The 19,241-nt window shown below is 43.7% G+C and overlaps 1 protein-coding gene across 9 annotated transcripts; it reads right to left on the bottom strand.

Moving 5' to 3' along the window:
- Positions 1-421: 421 nt before the first annotated feature.
- On the bottom strand, positions 422-19,162 carry bin1b (bridging integrator 1b). 9 transcript variants are annotated; one of them, XM_070549639.1, is made up of 17 exons: positions 18,872-19,162; positions 13,184-13,264; positions 13,044-13,098; positions 12,853-12,947; positions 8,643-8,678; positions 8,324-8,419; positions 8,098-8,205; positions 7,243-7,335; positions 6,909-6,994; positions 6,655-6,730; positions 6,523-6,578; positions 6,392-6,439; positions 5,801-5,843; positions 5,192-5,326; positions 3,278-3,331; positions 3,103-3,204; positions 422-1,160 (listed from the first exon to the last, which is right to left on the bottom strand). In XM_070549639.1, exons 1-17 carry the CDS (start codon positions 18,950-18,952, stop codon positions 1,059-1,061), a joined length of 1,347 nt encoding a protein of 448 aa, XP_070405740.1. In that variant the 5' UTR covers positions 18,953-19,162; the 3' UTR covers positions 422-1,058. The 9 variants fall into 9 exon arrangements, with proteins under 9 accessions (XP_070405740.1, XP_070405741.1, XP_070405743.1 ...); XM_070549640.1 differs by lacking the exon at positions 6,392-6,439; XM_070549642.1 differs by lacking the exon at positions 5,192-5,326 and having other exon boundaries at positions 18,872-19,160.
- Positions 19,163-19,241: the final 79 nt, after the last annotated feature.

Below are 19,241 nucleotides of genomic sequence, written 5' to 3'. Positions count from 1 at the left end.
AATCATTTCTACACAGTAATATGTAACTGCAGATCAGACTAGAAGTACATGTTAAAAGTAACTGTTGGGCTTCACGTTGTTTCCTTTTCGTTTTCATCAGAAAGTTTCAAGACAAAAAAAACTTTACCTTTTAATGACACTAAACGTTTAATAAACCCTGCCACATGGATCAGTTTCTTTTTCGTGGTTCTCATAAAAGTAAAAAAATGTCTCTCGTTCAAAGTCTAGAGTCAAAATGTAATTTGAAAACATGAGAGAGCATGTGTTTACATATATGTACAGTCTATGGTGTTTACAGATTACTGATCCAGCCTCATGCAGCAGAGGACAAAAGGCCCCGACACATTATAAAATCACATCTGAGGAAGTTTTATCATGTGCTAAAAAGCTGCACCTCCACAGACAAAAGAAAGTTCCAGTAGAAGGTTTATATTTTTATTCTTCAGTGAATAGGTGAGAAGTAATAAAACCACCTGCACATTAGAAAATTTAAGCCACATATCAAGCTGTCATTAACATGATCAGAGCTAGAAAAAAATAAAACTACTGTTCCCTTTGATAAATCTACAAGAAACATTACTTCTCTTTGATAGGTCTTAGCAGATTCTTTAACTGTGCTGATGGATGTGGCGTTCCACTCGGCTGTGAACCAGGACAACTGCAACTTTCAGACAGTCAGATTCATTCTGCGGTCATCTGGTGTTGCAGTGAATTATGTTAATATTTCATGCAAGGAACGGCTCCAAAAATAGTAAATTAAAAAAAAATGAAGCACAACAGAAAATAGTTTGATATTCAGTACATTTTACATGCATGGCTGACCGATATGCAAAAAAAAAAAAAAAAAAAACATCTGAAAATGTGGGTTTTGTTTTTGAAGGACAAACCAAAACAAAACATTTTATTCTGGGTTTACAAGTTGACTAAAACGTCATGGTAAAGTGAGTCTGATAGCTTTTCACTTGGATTTTCCACTTACAGGCACTATTTTCATTCATTTTGTTTCATACAAGATGTTGTCTTTTAGTTCACACATCTGGGTTAAAATGTTTACCGCATCAAACCTTCTGGGTGAAGTTTTCAGGGAAAACACCTTTGGCTGAAATGTCTTTCTTCTGCATCCAGTGGGACTCCTTCAAGCCCAGGAGCCAGCCATCGTCCTGCAGAGACAAAAAAAAAAACCATCAGACCAGAATGCGCCCAGATTCAACACAAACCCACAGGAGAAACACCTGAAGTAAACCTGAGGTTCATTCTTCGTTTAAATTAAACGAACATCCTAATATCTACAAGAAAGTAAAACTCAGAGATGCTACTAACACACAACTCAAAGTAGATGGTTTTCATTTGATAGAATGTCACCCCAGTCTTAAAGAGACAATGTGTATTTTTTACCTTTACCCTTTGGAAATAGCCATCAAAATGTTGAAAATGAATAAAATGATATCCAGTTGTTGAAACATATTGGCGGCTTTGTAACATACAACCATAAAGTACATAGGGAGCATCTTTGGAGGTCACCATAGGGAGTCTTGGGCTACTGCAGGCCTTGATGCTCAATCCCGATTTTTTGAATAAATCTGATTTTTTTTTTTTTGGTATGGACGTTCACACGATGACTAAAATGCGACATCAAACTCTCTCCTGTGTGAACGCTTCACGGCACCAAAGCGACCCGCATGCGCAGAAGACAAGAAGTCACACAGATGAGTCGAAACCAAGCCCCCACAATGCGGCTCAGAAAGTGGTCTCAACCCGGAAGTGACAAAAATTGCAGTTCCACCCTCATCCACTAGGGGCTGGTGTCAGAAGCGAGCAAATCCTCATTGACTCCCATGTTAAAAATACCAATTTCACAGCAGAAATAAACATGTTTACATCCTGGTACCAAAACATGTTTTTGGTTTAAATTATCTAGTTTACACTCATGACAACTCTGAGGGGGGTGAATTTTTTCTCACTCTTCTGTTTAAGTGTATTAAAAGCCTAAAATTCTGTATAATTAATGAGTATCAGACCCACGTGACCACAGAGCTAGCTCCGGGGAAAGGCCTCAGTAGAGCCTCGGTCTGGCCTGGAAACTGTTCCGGGATTTTGAGTCTCCGTGTTTGTGTGTTCGTTTTTGGATATTTTTTGTGCAATTTTTGTGCTCGGGTCGAGCAGGCTGCTTCATGCTCGTTCACGCTCAGGCATAGCCCGTAGCATTTGCTATCAGTAGCTTTAGCAGCGGAGAGAGAGGTAGTGCCAACTCAGCGACTTTGTCGCTGTTCCTAACGCCTAGTGACAAAGCTAGCTACATTTCTGAGGACCCTTAGCTACTTTCTGTAGAACTTTCTTCTAGATATTTCCTGCAAATTAGCAACAAAATAGCCATTTTCGCTCCGAACCGTTATTTGAATGTTGTTTCAGCTGTCATCAAGGATATAAATGTTACAGATACAAAAGATGTCACCAGTGCTTTAGCTCACCTGGTAAGACGTCAGACTCTCGAGCAGAATACCCGGGTTGGATTCTGGATGTCAACATAGTTTATTTAGAGTTTCTTTTTTAGATTAATGGTATATTTTTTTACAGTAAGATGCCCAAATTTTTATTTGAGACTCGCCGTACGCAAGGGAAGGGAATGATCTGAGCATGCAGGAGGACCCGTCATAAACCTTTGTCGGCTGTGCTGAAGAGAAAGGTACAGAACCAAATTATTTAATTAATTAGCTGCGCGTTCTCCTGTCCTCTGTCCTCTGGGCCACACACACACACACACACACACACACACACACACGGGGGACTGTCTCGGCTGTTATTTTCGTTAAGGAGTGTGCACGTACAGCATGTGTGCCTCGTGCACGAGCCTACTATTGAAGCTGCTATTACACTTTTGGCCTGAGGGGGCAATCGCGAGCATAAAAATTCAAAACTCCGTAAAGTCCCTTTAAACTCATTTTTTCGTTCTTCCAGGGACCCATGGTCTGGAAGTAGATGGGCGTGACCTAGGCATGGAGTAAAACTACCCTGAAATGTATGTATGTACTGCCCCCTAGTGGCAGGAAACTATTCACCACCACTTAAAAAAATCAAATTGAACACAATCAAAGAAATTCTGACCTGTTCATCTGGGTTTTCAAAAGCCAAAACCAGCACGATATCTCCGATGTTCAGCTCCAGCTCGTCGTTGTCCGTCGAAGTGTACTCGTGTACTGCTTTCACCTGGAGGGCAAACAGAACTTTATTAAAACCAAAGTCATACCCATGTCTGCTTTAGGAAGAGAAGTGGATTCACCTTGTAGAGGAACCCTGGAGGAAGTTCACCATTGGAGCTGTCGGTTGCTGAACTCTGTTAAAGAGAAACAGAGAAAGGTTGGGATGTATTCGTCGGGAAGGCCACACCGAACAACGACAACGAGGTTGGGAAGAAAGACAGAAGCTTCAGGGAGGACAGGAGTGTTCTCATGGGATCAAGGTTCCATACTTCAGAGTTCAACTCTACCTCCTCCTCGTACCCCAATCCACCTTGACCAACATCAGGACCACCATTGTCCCAGCTGGGCTCGGCGTATGGCTGAGTTGCATTTGCTTGTTCTTCAATCCAGTCTTCCCGGCGGTCAGCTGTTTCATCCCAGGCGTGGCTCTGGTAGTCGTGTTCCTGGTAGCTCCAGCCACTTTGGGTCTCTTCTGGCTCCTGCTCATCCTGGGGTACCTGCTCTGAAGCAGCCTGCCCTTGCTACCACACCAATGGTTGTGTTGGATATCACATGGAGTTTGGAATCAAGAGGATGGATGGATGGGAGGAGGACGGAGAGCAGGAAGGAAACAGCATTGAAGGATTCCAGTTGGAGTAATGAGTTTGACCGTGACAGGTGCGGGGGTTTGCAAAGCCAGAAAGTCAATTATTTCTCTGATCATAACAATAGAAATGGAATTAGAATAAACTTTACTGTCAATGCCCCAGCGTCCTGAAGCATAGACATTTGTCTCTGCAGTACAGCCTGTCTAGGTTTACACACACAATCATATAGAACAAAAACAGATACAGGAAGACCACCAGAGCGGCCATCAAGGCGCTCAAATAGAAAGAAAAGCAGATGTGGTTTCCTCCAAATACACGGTGAACTCACCCACGAGTCCCATGATGGCGCCTGTCATGAAGCAGGACGGAATAAGTAAAAAAAAAAAAAAAACATAAGAAAGTGATATTTGTCCTCTGCATTAGACCCATCCCCGTGGGGAGTGGTAGGTTGCAGACATGGCCGCATTTGGAAACTATTTGGTTGTTTACCCCACAACCCAATCCAACCTCTTTTTCAAAGCTGAGCATCAAGCAGAGCTCCATATTTTAAGTGTCTGGTACGCCCCGACCAGGATTTGAGTCAGCTTTCACTCCGTGTCAAATCTTCTACAGAGAGTTGTTCAAACCACCGATGTATAAAACTCAGGTCCTTTGATTCTCAGTTACTGATTAAAGCAATTTAATTGGTTTCATTTCACAAGGAAAACAGTAAAGGCCATGCAAAGCGAGGCTGAAGCTCATAAACATGCAAAGACACACACACACACACACACACACACACACACACACACACACACACACACACACACACACACTGACCTTTACAGCTGGAGATGTAATGGGCTGTAAAACCTCAACATCCCATTTGAGCAGGTTCACCCCTGGCCAGGGTTCACACTGCTACGTGCACACACACACACACGCACGTACGTTAGGGCTGTGTTATAAGTTAAGTTAAAGTCCCATTAGTTGTCACACACACACTGATGTGTGTGCGACATTTGTTCTCCGCATTTGACCCATCCCCTGGGGGAGCGGTGAGCTGCAGACACGGCCGCGCTCGGGAACCATTTGGTGGTTTAACCCCCCAATCCAACCCCTTAATGCTGAGTGTCAAGCAGGAGGCATTGGGTCCCATTTTTTCAAAGTCTTTGGTATGACCCGACCAGGAATCGAACCCCTGATCTCCCAGTCTCAGGGCAAACACTCTACCACTAGACCACTGAGCTGGTATCAATGTTATCAAACAGACTTTTTCGTGTTAGTTATTTTAAATGAAACATTGTTCAAAATAAAACCCCTCAGATAAACGGAGTGTAAAATATCTTATTTAAGTACTGCTCAGGCTCTGTCTCATAGACTTTGATGCCTTTGCAGCCAGATCTAGTCTCCTCGAGTTAGTCTGACCTGTGTTGTGTCGTCTGGGTTAGTGAGAGTCGCAGGCTCCACGGCCTCGTCTTCAGACAGGCTGGTGTTCTGCTGTTTGGGGTCCGGAGATGGCGTCGGTCTCGGTGGAGGTCGACTGAGAGGAGGAGCGGGTTTCTGCACCACCACCACACAGGATGCACATGCATGCACATGCAGCAAGGACCACATAGAAATGTTAGGGTGCAGACTGGATTTATCACAAGTAAACCTGAAGCCAAAGCTTTACAGTCGTAGTGGTAAAGATTTGCACAACTCACACAAATATTTGTTTTCTTTTCATTAAATATTAAATGAGTTTATTAAGCTTTTTTTATGGGATGAAATTTACAAATTACATAAAATCAGTTTGAATTTAATCACAATCCGGGGCAGATTTATGAGGTTCAGCGATAATAATAATCTACTTTTTACTATTGAATATATTTGCTGTAGTGCTTGCCTCATTTATTACCCACGCTAGAACCTCCTTCTGCTTTTTAAACTGTTTTATACGATATGAAAGCTTCACTTGCAGGATTAAACTCTCCTGAGAAAATGTTCGTCCTTTTCATGGGGTCACTGTCCAGGTGAGCTGTTGTTTTTATTTACCTTTGGTGCTGAGCCAGCTGATTCGCTGTGATTTGTTTCCTCGCTGAGAGGAGAGAGAAAAAGACAAGAAAAAACAGACAAAAATATTAAAAAGGCATCCACAGAGGAGGAACGGATTCATTTCACAAGGCAGTTATGGGTTTTGTCCACACGAGGGTGCAAGAGTGCAAAATTAGAAGCATCAAGAGTTCAGAGCAAAAACATGCACACGTTTTTGTCATTTCCACTTTACAGAAATATCACAAGAGCGTTTAAAAGATAACTAGAGAACCATAAACTCAGACTGTATGAAAAGGAACAAAATCTAATAATTGTGTTATTGATTTTTAAGTTGTTTCCCATGCAAAACCACAGAAATGTGATATTTATGTGTTTATTTTACATGTTTCCTGATCCAGGTTGTTACATTTATCAGTATATTTTATCCTGGGATGTGGTTGTAACAGGACAGCATCTGAATATAAATAATATGACGCTGAGTCTGCGGGGGGGGGGGGGGGGGTTAGTTTAGATCCATAATAAGCACACACACACACACACACACACACACACACACACACACACACACACACGCAGCAGAGCAGGTTGTACCTTTTTGCACCCTCTCCTTTCTTTGGCGCTGCTGCAGTAGCATCTTTTCTGCAGCAGGTGGCATCATGAGGTAAATCACTATCATTCTTCTACACGCTTTTAAGACACTGGAAGCATCAGGCTGAACTTACTTGAGCTGTCGCTGCTCCTCCAGTTTGGTCATGATGTCATTCAGGTTCTGGCTGAGCTGCAGGGACACAGATCAGGACATGACGTCACTGATGGATTAATCGTCACTCTGATCTATTCAAACTTCCACTTACGCTGCTCATCTCTCTGTGGAACTTCTCCTGCTGACCGGCCAGGCTCTGGAATGTGCCAACGTAGACGCCAACACGACTACACACACACACACACACACACACACACACACACACACACACACACACACACACACACACACACACACACACACACACACACACACACACACACACACACACACAGAGAAACACACACACGTTGTTATTGGTGAATCTGTTGGGTTGGCGCCGGTTCTGATTGGTCTAGTTCTGACCTGTCCCACAGAGCCGGGAGCTCGTCTTGTAGCTCTACGTTCAGCTCCTCAAAGATTTTCTGAGCTCGACCCAGGTCTTCCTCTGCCTGTACACACACACACACACACACACACACACACACACACACACACACACACACACACACACACACACACACACACACACACACACACACACACACACACACACCATGAATAATAACAGTTTCATCCTGAAGCAAATCCAAATCGGGGACGATAAACCTCTCGACACCTCTTGGTGCTGTTCGTAGGGGCGGAGCTAATTTAGGTGGTCCTGGGGGGACAAGGAGGAGGAGATGAACCAAAGGGTCACCTGGTTGTAGGAGAGGTTAGTCTGAGCCACCTGGTGGGCAGAAATCAAACCCTGAGCCCAGCTGGGAGCCGCCATCTCCAACAGTGCTGCTTGCTGACCACACACAAACACGCGCGCGCGCACACTCACACACACACACACACACACCATGCAGGAAAGGGTGAGGAAGGACAGAGCAAGATAGGAAACAGTGCACATTCATTAGTGAGTTGTGAGCGAGAAGAAAGAGAAGTTTTAACGATCAATGCAAGTCAGTTAGCTGCAGGTTAAAATAAACAGATTCACTGACGTAAGGTAGAATGAATAGAAACAGCATCTCAGGAGGGTTTTCTAAGATTTTGTTCACATGTTTAGTTTTAAGAAGAGACTGAACTCCCATCAGAAACACTACATAATTTAAATTGAAGCTGAGAAGCAAAATCCACAAATATTTCTTCATTCCACCTTAAATCAAAACCTGATCTCAAATTACAAACATGCTCCCTCCTATTACACACACATTGCGGAAATGAATGATGATGAATGACCCGCACTTGTATAGCGCCTCTCAGAGTAAGGACTCCAAAGCGCTTTACACTACAGTGTATCATTCATCCATTCACACACTGATGGTGATGAGCTACGATGTAGCCACAGCTGCCCTGGGGCGCGCTGACAGAGGCGAGGCTGCCGAGCACAGGCGCCACCGGTCCCTCCGCGCACCACCAGCAGGCAACGTGGGTTAAGTGTCTTGCCCAAGGACACAACAGCAGAATTCTCTGTCCGGAGCTGGGATCGATCCTGCAACCTTCCGATTACTGGACAACCCGCTCAACCTGTTGAGCTACTGTGAAACACACTCCATCACCTGGTTACCTTGGCGATCTTGGCTTCATCCTTCTTCTTTCCCTTCTGTAAGGAGGAGAAGTGATGGCGAGCGCTGTCAAAGTCCACAAGCTTCCTCTCTCGCTTTGCTAGACGAGCCTGTGTGACACATACATCACCACACATCTACTGCGTTCTTTTCACTCTCGCACGTGTGTGTGTGTGTGTGTGTGTGTGTGTGTGTGTGTGTGTGTGTGTCTCTGGTCTCCAGTCCTACCTTGATCTCAGGAAACTGGAGCAGGTACGTGTCCATACACAGCAGAGATTTGTCTGTGATGTTCTGGTGATAGTCCAACCACAGAGTGTCTGTGTCCTGAAACACAACATGTCCATTTAAGGTCTTCCTGGTTTCACATTCTGTCTGAAGCTTGGCAGAGTGAAAACACGACACACGCAGCTCTACAGTCTGACCGAAAAACCGTTTTGACTTCCTGTCCTGCAAAGCTGCTGCACTGGTTCTCCGCAAGGACCACAACAGCATCACTGCTGATGAGGCAAGACCCGTAGGGCCCACTAGAGCGGTCCGAACACTTTACCTCCAGGTTATAGTCCAGTTCTTTCTCTATCAGCTCCTTCAGGTGCGAGTGAGAGAGGCATGCAATTAGAGAGGAGAGAGTGAGAGTCAGCAGGAAGGAAAGAGGTCACACAGAGGTCATGCAGAGATAAAGCAGAGGTCTAAGCTGTAAGCCATAATCATCACAATTATAACAAATAAAGGCTGAAACACCTGGCGTTGCATGTAGTGAGTCTGTCTCATACATTAGTTTCACCTTTTAAGTTGAATTACTGACATAAATTAACTTTTGCTCCATAATTCAGATTTTTTTAAAAGTTTGACCTGTAGTTTCCACTGCAGTTAGAAATAAAACTATATTTCACTGAAAACCCGGGAATATCTGGGGAAATTACCGAGAGTGTACACAGCTGTTCTAGCTGCTAAAATCCTTCATTTTTATCATTCATATTCAGATACTAAGGCAGGGGTCCTCGATTATAATGGTCCGAGGGCCACACACAAAAAAGACCCAGAAGCAAGAGGGCCGGACCGGGGGTGGGGGGATGGGACAGGGTGCTGCTGCTGCGGTTTGGATCGCTGGCTGCACATAACACACACGCTTGCCATATAAAGAAGGACAACACCTGTCCCCCTCCAGCTCAGCTGTGTGACTCCAGTTCCTGTCAAATGTCACATCTACCCCTTAGTACAGTGGTCCGCAAATGGTGGCCCGCGGGCCACATCCGGCCCGCGAGCCCTCTCTTTGTGGCCCCCAAACCCCCGAAATAATCAATGCATGAGATGCGGGCATAAACGATTTTGCATCATAGAAGAGCATCATAATCAGTTATAGTGGAATGTGGTTCTGTTATGTTAACGGCGGCACCAGCACAGCGTCCACATCTGTCAGAGCGGTGTTCTCCACATTTACCGGGTAGGAAACTTTGGTCCGCCTTAATGTGGTTCTGTAGGGCTGAGTTCTGGAGTTGTATCCTGAGACCGAGCCCGAACCAAATCAGTCCGATCGGTTCTGTTGGATTTGGGCCGTAAATTAATTAATTAATGTTAATTGAGCGGGTTGTCGCGCGGCGCGCTCTGCTCGCTCGATCAGTGACAGAGAGAGAGAAAGAGGATTGGAGGACGTTCCTCCAAACGCGTGTTATTATTTTCATAATTTCATTATTGTTTCTCCTGGAAGCGCTCAGTCAGGCCGAGTGTTGGGATGTTGGGAGATCTGGTCTTCGGGAGGGGGCGGGGTCAGTGACGGCGGCTGCAGCGTGACCGGTCTCCTTTATTAAGGGACACAGAGAAGTTAAAAGGAGAGAGAAATAGAAGATAGAAGTTCTTGTTCCACTTTATTCTTTTGTTTCATGATGATGAACTGATGTTAAATTCAGCTTAAAGAGAAACTGGGAGGAAGTTTTGGTTCATTTTAAGATACAGGAGGTCTTGTCTCCTATCTGCTCCTCCAGAGACAGCATGGACATGAGGGTGAAATGGACTTTTCACATCTGACTTGGATTGCTCTAACGCTTTACTTTCCTAGAACAGGAGAAAGACAACTCAGAGTGCTGAAGATAGTTCCAACATGCCAGCATCTTCTTTAACAGAACAAATTTCTTCACAAGCAGGCTGACTGGCGGCTCTTCATCTGTAGGAGAACGTGTTTCCTCCAGACAGAAAACACCACGAACCCAGCTACTGTCTCTGCGCCCCTGACCACTGCCATGACACAGAGCACTCTCCCATCGGTTGGCTCTCTGTGAGGAGGAAGTGGGGATTTTCTGGGGAAAATGTGCTTGTTCAGGTTCTGCTCATATTGACAGCAACATTGGTTCCACATTTGCTGTGTGCCCGATTAATGTCAAGATTTTTATCAACAACATAACTCATCTATTCATGGAACGATGTATTCTTTAAAATATATATGTAGCGTCACGAAGGTCCTCTAATTTGTGACAAAGGTCACATTTTCCCAGCTAGGTCAAGCTGGGTCGACTGTAACTTTGCCCCACAGATTAAACAAGCGAGAAGCCATGATGTCTGCTGAATATATCACCCTTATCTGCTGCTGTTCCGTTCCAGAAGAAGGACACTTCAAGTTTCACAATAATAATTTTAAATAATAATTTTAATAAACTCTTTGACTTTATTACAGTTAATTATAATCATCATAATTAATCTCTTGGTTCAGTAAATGTATTTTAATTACTGAAATGTCTTATTATGCTTTGGGTATAATAATGATTATTGTGATAAAATCGGTTATGTGTGTTCAGTAAACCAGAAGGTCAACTTCCACTTTATCCATCCAACACAGAGCTTATCCAGAGTAAAGGTAAACTGCCATCACATACTCATGACCAAAGCTTTCTTGCTCGGAGAGTGGGCGTGTTCTGAGGGGTTTGTTAAAACTAACTTTCCAGCAGCTTTAACTTCAGTTCGTGAACCAACCACCATCACAGGAGACGAGGGAACGGCCGCCCGCATCTCCACCTGCTGTTCTGTCACGCTGATAGAATAGCTTTGAATAAACGCACGATAACCAGCCGACGCAAAACTCCTTCAGAGTTATTGATTTTGAGACGCAAATAGTTTCATCAGTCGTGTGACCCACGGAGACATCCTAAGACTGATTTGGTCGCATTGAGGTCCTTCTACCAGCCTCGTGCCCGGAGGAAATCATCTCCACCTGACATCTCGGATCCAGAAGGGGGTCTCCTGAAACTGGGTGAGGTAGACACTTTCGACAGATGACGTCTGATGCTGTTTCTCTAAGTAACAACAGTTAGCTGCAAAACCACCATTTCACCCAGAACGAGTTCCTCTCTCTGAAAGAAACCTTCTGAGAATTCATTCACACATCCAAGCTCTCATTTCATTTTAGCTTTCCACAGGTCACAGGTTTGCCTTTAAAACAAGTTTTAATATCAAAGCTGGTAAATTGTCATCCATGAATTGTCAATTTTAATTGTCATTTAAATTGTCGTTTCAAATTGTCAAGTTTAAAATTGTTAGTAATAAATTCTTCAATTTTTAAACTGCCTAATCTTTGAAACGAAACACAGAACGGTAAAAATATTTCTGGTTATTGAAAAAGCAAAGATTCCAAACTTCTGATTCAAAAACAAACTTTTGCTATTAAAGTGAATTATCTTAAATTAAACATTAATTTTTGGATTAAATATAGACCAAACAGTGTGTTGCAGTCCCACAATAGATGTTAACACGATGTTATAGTTATTCTATATTTTGTGTACATGCGGCGTAATCCATCTCATGTCTACGATGACAGTGTGCTTCATGTGTAGATGCTGTAAGAAGCAGCGGTCCTTCATCACTTGTTCCTGCATCTACAGAGAACAGAGCTGCTGTGGGCAGGACCACATCAGCAACACCTGATTTTATTTTCCTCTGAGATGATGGAAGAAGTTTCCACCATAACTGTAGCAGGGCCTCAACAAATAGTGTTTAAAATAAGGAGCTTGGTGAGATGCTAAAAAAACAAAACAGACCACGCCCCAACTTTTTTTGTTGTTGTTTTTGTTGCTAACTTTTTTCTGCAAAACAAAACTTTAACACTTAAAGGATTGAGTTACTTGGAAAATGTAAGTGCTGCTTTGACCAGGCGTGAAAATAGTTCAACACATCAACAGGATCTGCTTAACTCGTTCACTGCCAATGACGATTTAAGTCGTCATTTGCATTTTTTATTGTGTGGGCGTCGGAACGAGCCCCCACACCATGAGAGCAAACGTCCCAGCTCTAAAGCCGATCTTCATCCGCGTAAGTCACGTGTCACGAGATCAGGAAGCAGAAAATCCACGTGTTAGGCGATCGTTTTGGGCCGTTGCTATAAAACAATTGAGGCGCGAACCAGAAAAGCTTCTGCTGATAACAATTCAACAACAGATTATGAAAGAACATATAAAGCTCGAAACACGTAGATTTTTCTTGATGTAAGAGGCGAGTCTCTGCTTTGTTTTGGTGGCGACATCATCCTAGCGCGCAACCTTCTGTGACTCTTAAAAAACAGTAAAAACGATGAAAAACGCTGGCAGCGAATGGCTTTACCGATCAGGAAACGGCTGGCAGTGAATGAGTTAAAGAAATGTGCTCATGTTGTTTGGGGGGGAGGGGGGGGCACTGCCTGAGCTTGCCTAGGGCACCAAATAGTCTAGGACCGCCCCTGGTCATAGGAACCATCTGAGGATCTCTCGTTTCTCAGGATGCGAATTTTCCTGTCTCACCTCGGCAAGCGTGTCCATCTCCCCCTTTCCAAACCAGTCAGGTTCGTACATGTCAGCTAGACAGTCCTGCAGCCGCCGTGATGCGTCGTGCATCGCTGCAAAACACATGAAATACCCACAGAAAGGATCACTCTACAGATCCACAGAAAGGTGAAGTTGCGACTCGTAGATCTGGTCCTATGCAGACGTACCTTTGACTGCTGCCAGGTAGGCCTTCAGGTCCTTCTGCAATTTGGTTCCTTCAGCCTGAAACATCAAATACAGCAAGTGAGGAAGACGAGCAGCCATCACGTCCCTTTACAGACAGCTGGTGAAGGTAAACACTGCTGACCATCTGCTTGTTGAAGTTGGACACAAGCTCCTCAAAGGCAGTATCCCGTGTCTCATCTGCTTTACCCAGCTTCTGTAAGACCTGCAGGAGGAGAGGAGCACCTGTCTGTTATCTACCTGTCCATCCATGGCTTCAGAGGGATTCGGCTGATTTAAACCAAGACACGAGGTCTGAGAGGAGGGAGAACATGTCAGAGACCTTCAGACCAGACCTGATCTGTCCAGGTTCAGATGCATGGTTAGGGTTAGGCAGACATGATGGAGGTGAAATGTGAGGACATTTCTGCTGGAGTCAGGTGAGACAACTTATACAGTATATTCATCCATCCACCATTTATTATCCGTCTATCCATTCTTTCATCCCCTCTGCAGTAAGAGTATAACTCAGTTTGAGCTGTATTATCATGTTGCACAATAACTTCAATGCAATGTTCAGTATGTGTTCAATACCAGATGTACGTAGCATGTCCGTGTTTCTTGCAGTATGCTGCGTAGTGTCGGAACTCAAGTTTTTTTTCTCTTTTATTCGTGGTTTTTAGTGATCGGAGGTTACAGTACTTGATTACTGCCTATGTGTATAAATACATGTGCCTTTGTTAGTATTTATCTTCAAATTATTCTCTTAAGTGTTGGTGCTGCTGTAACAAGTGAATTTCCCCTCTGTGAGATCAATAAAGTTTATTCTATTCTATTCTATTTATATGTCCAACCATCCATCATCCATTCACACACCCATCCATTTATCATCCGTCCATCCATCCATCTATTCACCCATCATCCATTCGCCCATTATCCATCCATCCATTCATCCATCATCCATCCATCCATCTATTCTTCCATCCATCCATGCACCATTTATTATCCATCCATCCATCCATCCATCCATCTATTCTCCCATCCATCCATTCATCCATCATCCATCCATCCATCCATCCATTTATCATGCGTCCATCCATCTATTCACCCATCATCCATTCGCCCATCATCCATCATCCATCCATCCATCCATCCATCCATCCATTCTTCCATCCATCCATTCATCCATCATCCATCCATCCATCCATGCAGCATTTATTATCCATCCATCCATCCATCCATCCATCCATCCATCCGTGCACCATTTATTATCCATCCATCCAGTCATCTATTCTCCCATCCATCTATTCTTCCATCCATCCATCCATCCATCCATCCATTCTTCCATCCATTCATCCATCATCCATCCATCCATCCATCCATCCATGCAGCATTTATTATCCATCCATCCATCCATCCATGCACCATTTATTATCCATCCATCCAGTCATCTCTTCTCCCATCCATCTATTCTTCCATCCATCCATTCATCCATCATCCATCCATCCATCCATCCATGCAGCATTTATTATCCATCCATCCAGTCATCTATTCTCCCATCCATCTATTCTTCCATCATCCATCCATCCATCCATCCATCATCCATGCACTATTTATTATCATCCATCAATCCATCCATCCATCCATCTATTCTCCCATCCATTCTCCCATCCATCTATTCTTCCATCATCCATCCATCCATCCATCATTTATTGTCATCCATCCATCTATTCTTCCATCCATCCATCCATCCATTCTTCCATCCATCCATCCATCCATCCATCCATCCATCCATCCATCATCCATGCCCGTTATCCTTGCAGGGTGACAGGGGTCTATCTCAAGCAGCCATTGGACAACAATCAGGGGTTTATTTGGTGTTCTTTTTGAAATTAATATACTCTTTGTAACTTCACATTTATTTCAGGTTTTTAAAAGATTTGGACAAACTGAAATGTTTACTTATGAATTAGTTTCAGTTATCCGTCTGAACAGCCGAACGTCTCTGAGCTGATCCATCCTACAGCCTCGTTGTATTCTTGTTGTGGTCGGGTGATGGAGGTCAGCAGCTAATCTGATCAGATGACTGACTGAGCACATGGATGAGCCTCCACCTCGTCACCTCCACCACCTGCTGCACTAATCTGGTGACGGAGGGGACTTCCCCTCAGCTGAAGGCTCTGAACGCTTCACCCAGCCAGGATGGGTCTCAAATCCATCCGAGTTCAGAAAGGATGAATAAATGTGGAAGAGTTTCCTCCAGGAAACTCCAACTGTTCCTGTTCCAGAGGAAAGGGACTGCTACATTGTTGTGGCTTGTAGTTTTAGAATAAAGAAACGTTTTGGTCCTCTCAAAGACAGAAGAACAAATGTGTTTCTGTCTGTCGGTGTTTAGTTTCAGACCCTAAAATACCCTGAGGGGAGATTCAGACTGAGGGGGTAAATATAGATGCCCCGCCCACCCAAAGCACTGAGGCATGCTGGGTGATGTGGGTTAAAAAGGGTGTGGTCCAAGCGGGTCAGCTTGACTGAGTCGACGTGTTTTAGATAAACTAACTTTTTATTTGGGGGCAAACCAGTAAGTGTCATGTTATCTTAAACAGAATACACGTACTTAAACCTTTCAGGCTATTAACGATGAGTTTATTTCAGCTCTCTAGAGTTTTTCTGACACTTCTGAAGTATTTTAAAGTCTTCTGCATGTTTGATTAGCCGAGGGCTTGGAGGGCAGCGAGCCAGCAGACAGCTGAGGCCTCCTCCTCCGTCATCCTTCAGAGGGAAGGTGATACTCTGACCTTCTTCGGCGCGTCTCAAGCCGACCAAAGGTTTAACAGGTTCTTTTCTGTTTTATTTAAATCTAAAATAGAAATACAGCAACTTCCCATTTCTGTTGTCACTGGATCACGTTTTTCCTCGGATTTTTATCAACACTCAAACTTCAGCCTTTTTAGAAACTCTGAGCTAAATCTGAAGGAGCCTCGCATTGTGAGGAGAAACTACAAACATCAATGTTTAGAATTAGAAGAATTTGTTCTTATTTGTCATAATTATTAGTCTTGGGTTGATTAGCTGATCAATAAAAGCAAAACCCTTTAAACAAACTGGACTTTTGGCAGGAATTTGTAATTTATCTGTGCTAAATAATAATGCAAACTACTCATATTAAGTAGATTTCTTTGGGGCATTTGATGCAATTTAATGTCTTCCTTTGCTCCTGACCATCCACATGCTGGTTTCCACGGTTTTGGGTCAAAAGTCGCTTATTAGTGAGAAATGATTAGAAGTCTCAGGTCCAGCTTGGAAACAATAGCTGCATCAGAGGCTCTAATCAAGTCAAATGTCATTTAATTACTACTTAATTTCTAGAAGTGAGAGTGTAGCGAGTGTGTTGACACAGGCCTACAGAGGACTGTAAATAATCTGTGGATCATACACCGTGTGACTCCTCTAGATGCCCACAGCAGCGCACCGATAAACTATTATCTCATTTTATTATTCACATCTAGTGAAATTTAACAGCTCAAAGCGGAAAGAAGTGCACGAAACTACATTATCTTCCTGTCAGCTGCATCAGATTTTAGTGTTATTTTTGATGCACTTATGGTTGATTTAAAGGTTCCATACAAGGATCTAACTTTTTTGGGGGGGGGGGGGGGGGGGGTAGACAGGGGGGGACATGCCCCCCCCTTCTTTTTGGTTTTCCAAAGTAAATTTTGTCACCTTCACTTTTTACCATCCAAAAACAATATTGCAGTATATTCAAACAGCATCTAGGCTTTAAATTTATACATATTTATTGTATAATTACTGTTAAGCGCAACCCCCCCCCCCCCTCCCCCATGAACCAGAAACTGCATACATGGTACTTTAAACCTCTGAGAGCAAGGCAGGCACAGTAAATGATAATTATTACCATTGGTCGAGAAGTCATTCATCTTAAGTCATTTTCATCGGCCTGAATTCATAACTGGAATTAAGACGGTTTGTTTTAGTGAAGCTCCGCCCACGCCCGCTCCAACAAAAAGCACCTACAAGAGTGTTTTAAGCCAGCCTGCTGTTGTGTTGACCTCGGCAGTCCAGTGGTTAAAGTGACCTGTCTAGCACTCTAACTACTAGACTACCAAGTCTCTTACATGAGCCTAGTCGCCTAAGCCACGTTTCCTGCGTTTCAGACCATACACTAGCTTCCAGGAGAGGAGCAGGGCCTGATGATGACACTAGCTTCCTTTGACGCATTATAGGATTTCCAAAGTAAAATTCTAAATTTGCAGCTGAAACAGGACAATAATTATTATTTTCTTTTTTATTTTCATGAGTAAATAACAATATCACATGATTAAAAAGCTCCAAAAAGTAAATCACCCTTGGTGTGGCCCTCTTTAGTGGGAACGAGTAGATCTCTTTCTCATCAAAGGATCATCCAGAGGATGAGATTGAGTTTAGAGCTGGAGGAAAACTCAAGCTGATGTTCTTATGCAGTTTTACAGTTGAGCAGCTGGTCTAGTGCAGCACCTTCATCCGGACAGAGTTGAGGCTCCTCGACCCTCATCCAGTTCGGGCTTCAGCACCTGGAATGCTCCTAAATAAGCTCCGGGACTAACACACCGGGAATGTGGAAGCTGTTTTAGTCTGCAGAGAGACGCAGAGGCTGCAGCTGCTGCTCACCGTTCATCCTGGAGCTGCAGCTTCATTCAACACAACCTACTAAAACCAGAGCGATTGGTGGAAAATATTAAATCCCTCCTGCGGCTTTTGTTTGAGTCAGAAATGAACAGAATCTCATCATGTTCTCCTGATGATGGATTTTAAACACCAACATCAACAAGTCAGAGCGTCAGAATAAAAACACATCAGATAAAGCTGCAACAGGGCTGATGGAATGGACCAATCACACAGAGGGTTTTCTGTGTTATTAATATGGGTTAATCACTAGTTTATTGGGAAGTTTTAGAGACAAACGTGGATTTAAAAACATCTATAGAAGCTTCTGCCTGGAGGAGGAGGGTTGTTTCAGTTTTAAACAGAGAGGAGTGTTCTGATTGGACGGTGACTGAGTGGTGGCTCCTGCTGCAGCTCTGAGGTGATTAGGGACTAAAACCTCTGCAGCTTAAGCAGCAAGAGTGATTAGAACAGACAATAATAACTCAGACTGATGGTCAGGTCTCACCTGCTCCATCTCAGGCTGCTTTCTCCTCCTCACACCCAGCATTTCTAATTTACACCAAGTATTTATTTTAAAAGGCAGGAAATGTTCATGTTTCTGAGTTAAGAAGCTCACAAAAATGTGAAAGAGAGCAAAACTAACCTTTTTTTTATTTAATCATTTGAAAGATTTAGTTTGAGAATTTTAGAGAACAGCCACTGAGTTCAGAAACTCAGAGCTAAAATAATGGAAAATATTTAATATGGAAGCCTGTTAAAAACAAAAAAAAAACCTCATGTTTCCTTACAGGGGTGCCAAAGTGATCAGATTTAAAGTCAACATCTATGAAATTCTAATTTATTTCAGGAGTTCATCAAAGTCATAATAAAAGCCAGAGGACTTCTATTACAAGTAAACTGGACAAATACATGGTGAGGTATTTTCATCAAAAATAGAAAATACACTGATAGAAAAATATGAATGATATTATTGTTTCATTGAAACACTTCAGAAGGGGTGAAGGTTCACAACAGAGGTCCGGCAAAGCCTCAAACGCCTGGATCACCAAACACACCTCCAGACAGAAGATCTTTTTTCTGTGTCCCGTTACCGGACCCTGATCCAGTATAAACTGGAGAACCGTGAAGAGATCCAGTTTCACAGCAGGACGGTTCCGGTCCGGTGTCCTACCTTCTCCTGCGCCCTGCTCAGTCTCTTCTGGACGTTCAGGGCGAGTTTCCCGGCGGTGACCCCTTTCCCGGTCTCAGCCATGTCTTGTGGCGTGAAGTGCGTCCCGGTACGGCGGAGTCCGGTCCGGGATGAGGCAGAAACTCTTCTGTGAGTAAAAGCGCTCCGGTCGGTGCGTAACCCTAATCCCGATGACAGCTTCTTAAAGGTGCAGTGCGTAATTTAATCCGGAGCGTGTGAGTGAGAGAGTGAGAGAGTGAGAGAGTGAGAGAGAGTGAGAGAGTGAGAGAGTGAGAGAGTGAGAGAGAGAGAGAGAGAGAGAGAGAGAGAGAGAGAGAGAGAGAGAGAGAGAGAGAGAGAGAGACAGGAGGGT

This window comes from Nothobranchius furzeri, chromosome 3 (genome assembly GCF_043380555.1).
Source record: "Nothobranchius furzeri strain GRZ-AD chromosome 3, NfurGRZ-RIMD1, whole genome shotgun sequence".
Lineage (NCBI taxonomy): Eukaryota > Metazoa > Chordata > Actinopteri > Cyprinodontiformes > Nothobranchiidae > Nothobranchius > Nothobranchius furzeri.
The sequence above is the reverse complement of the archived record's forward strand: the minus strand, read 5'-3'. Positions and strand labels throughout refer to the sequence as shown.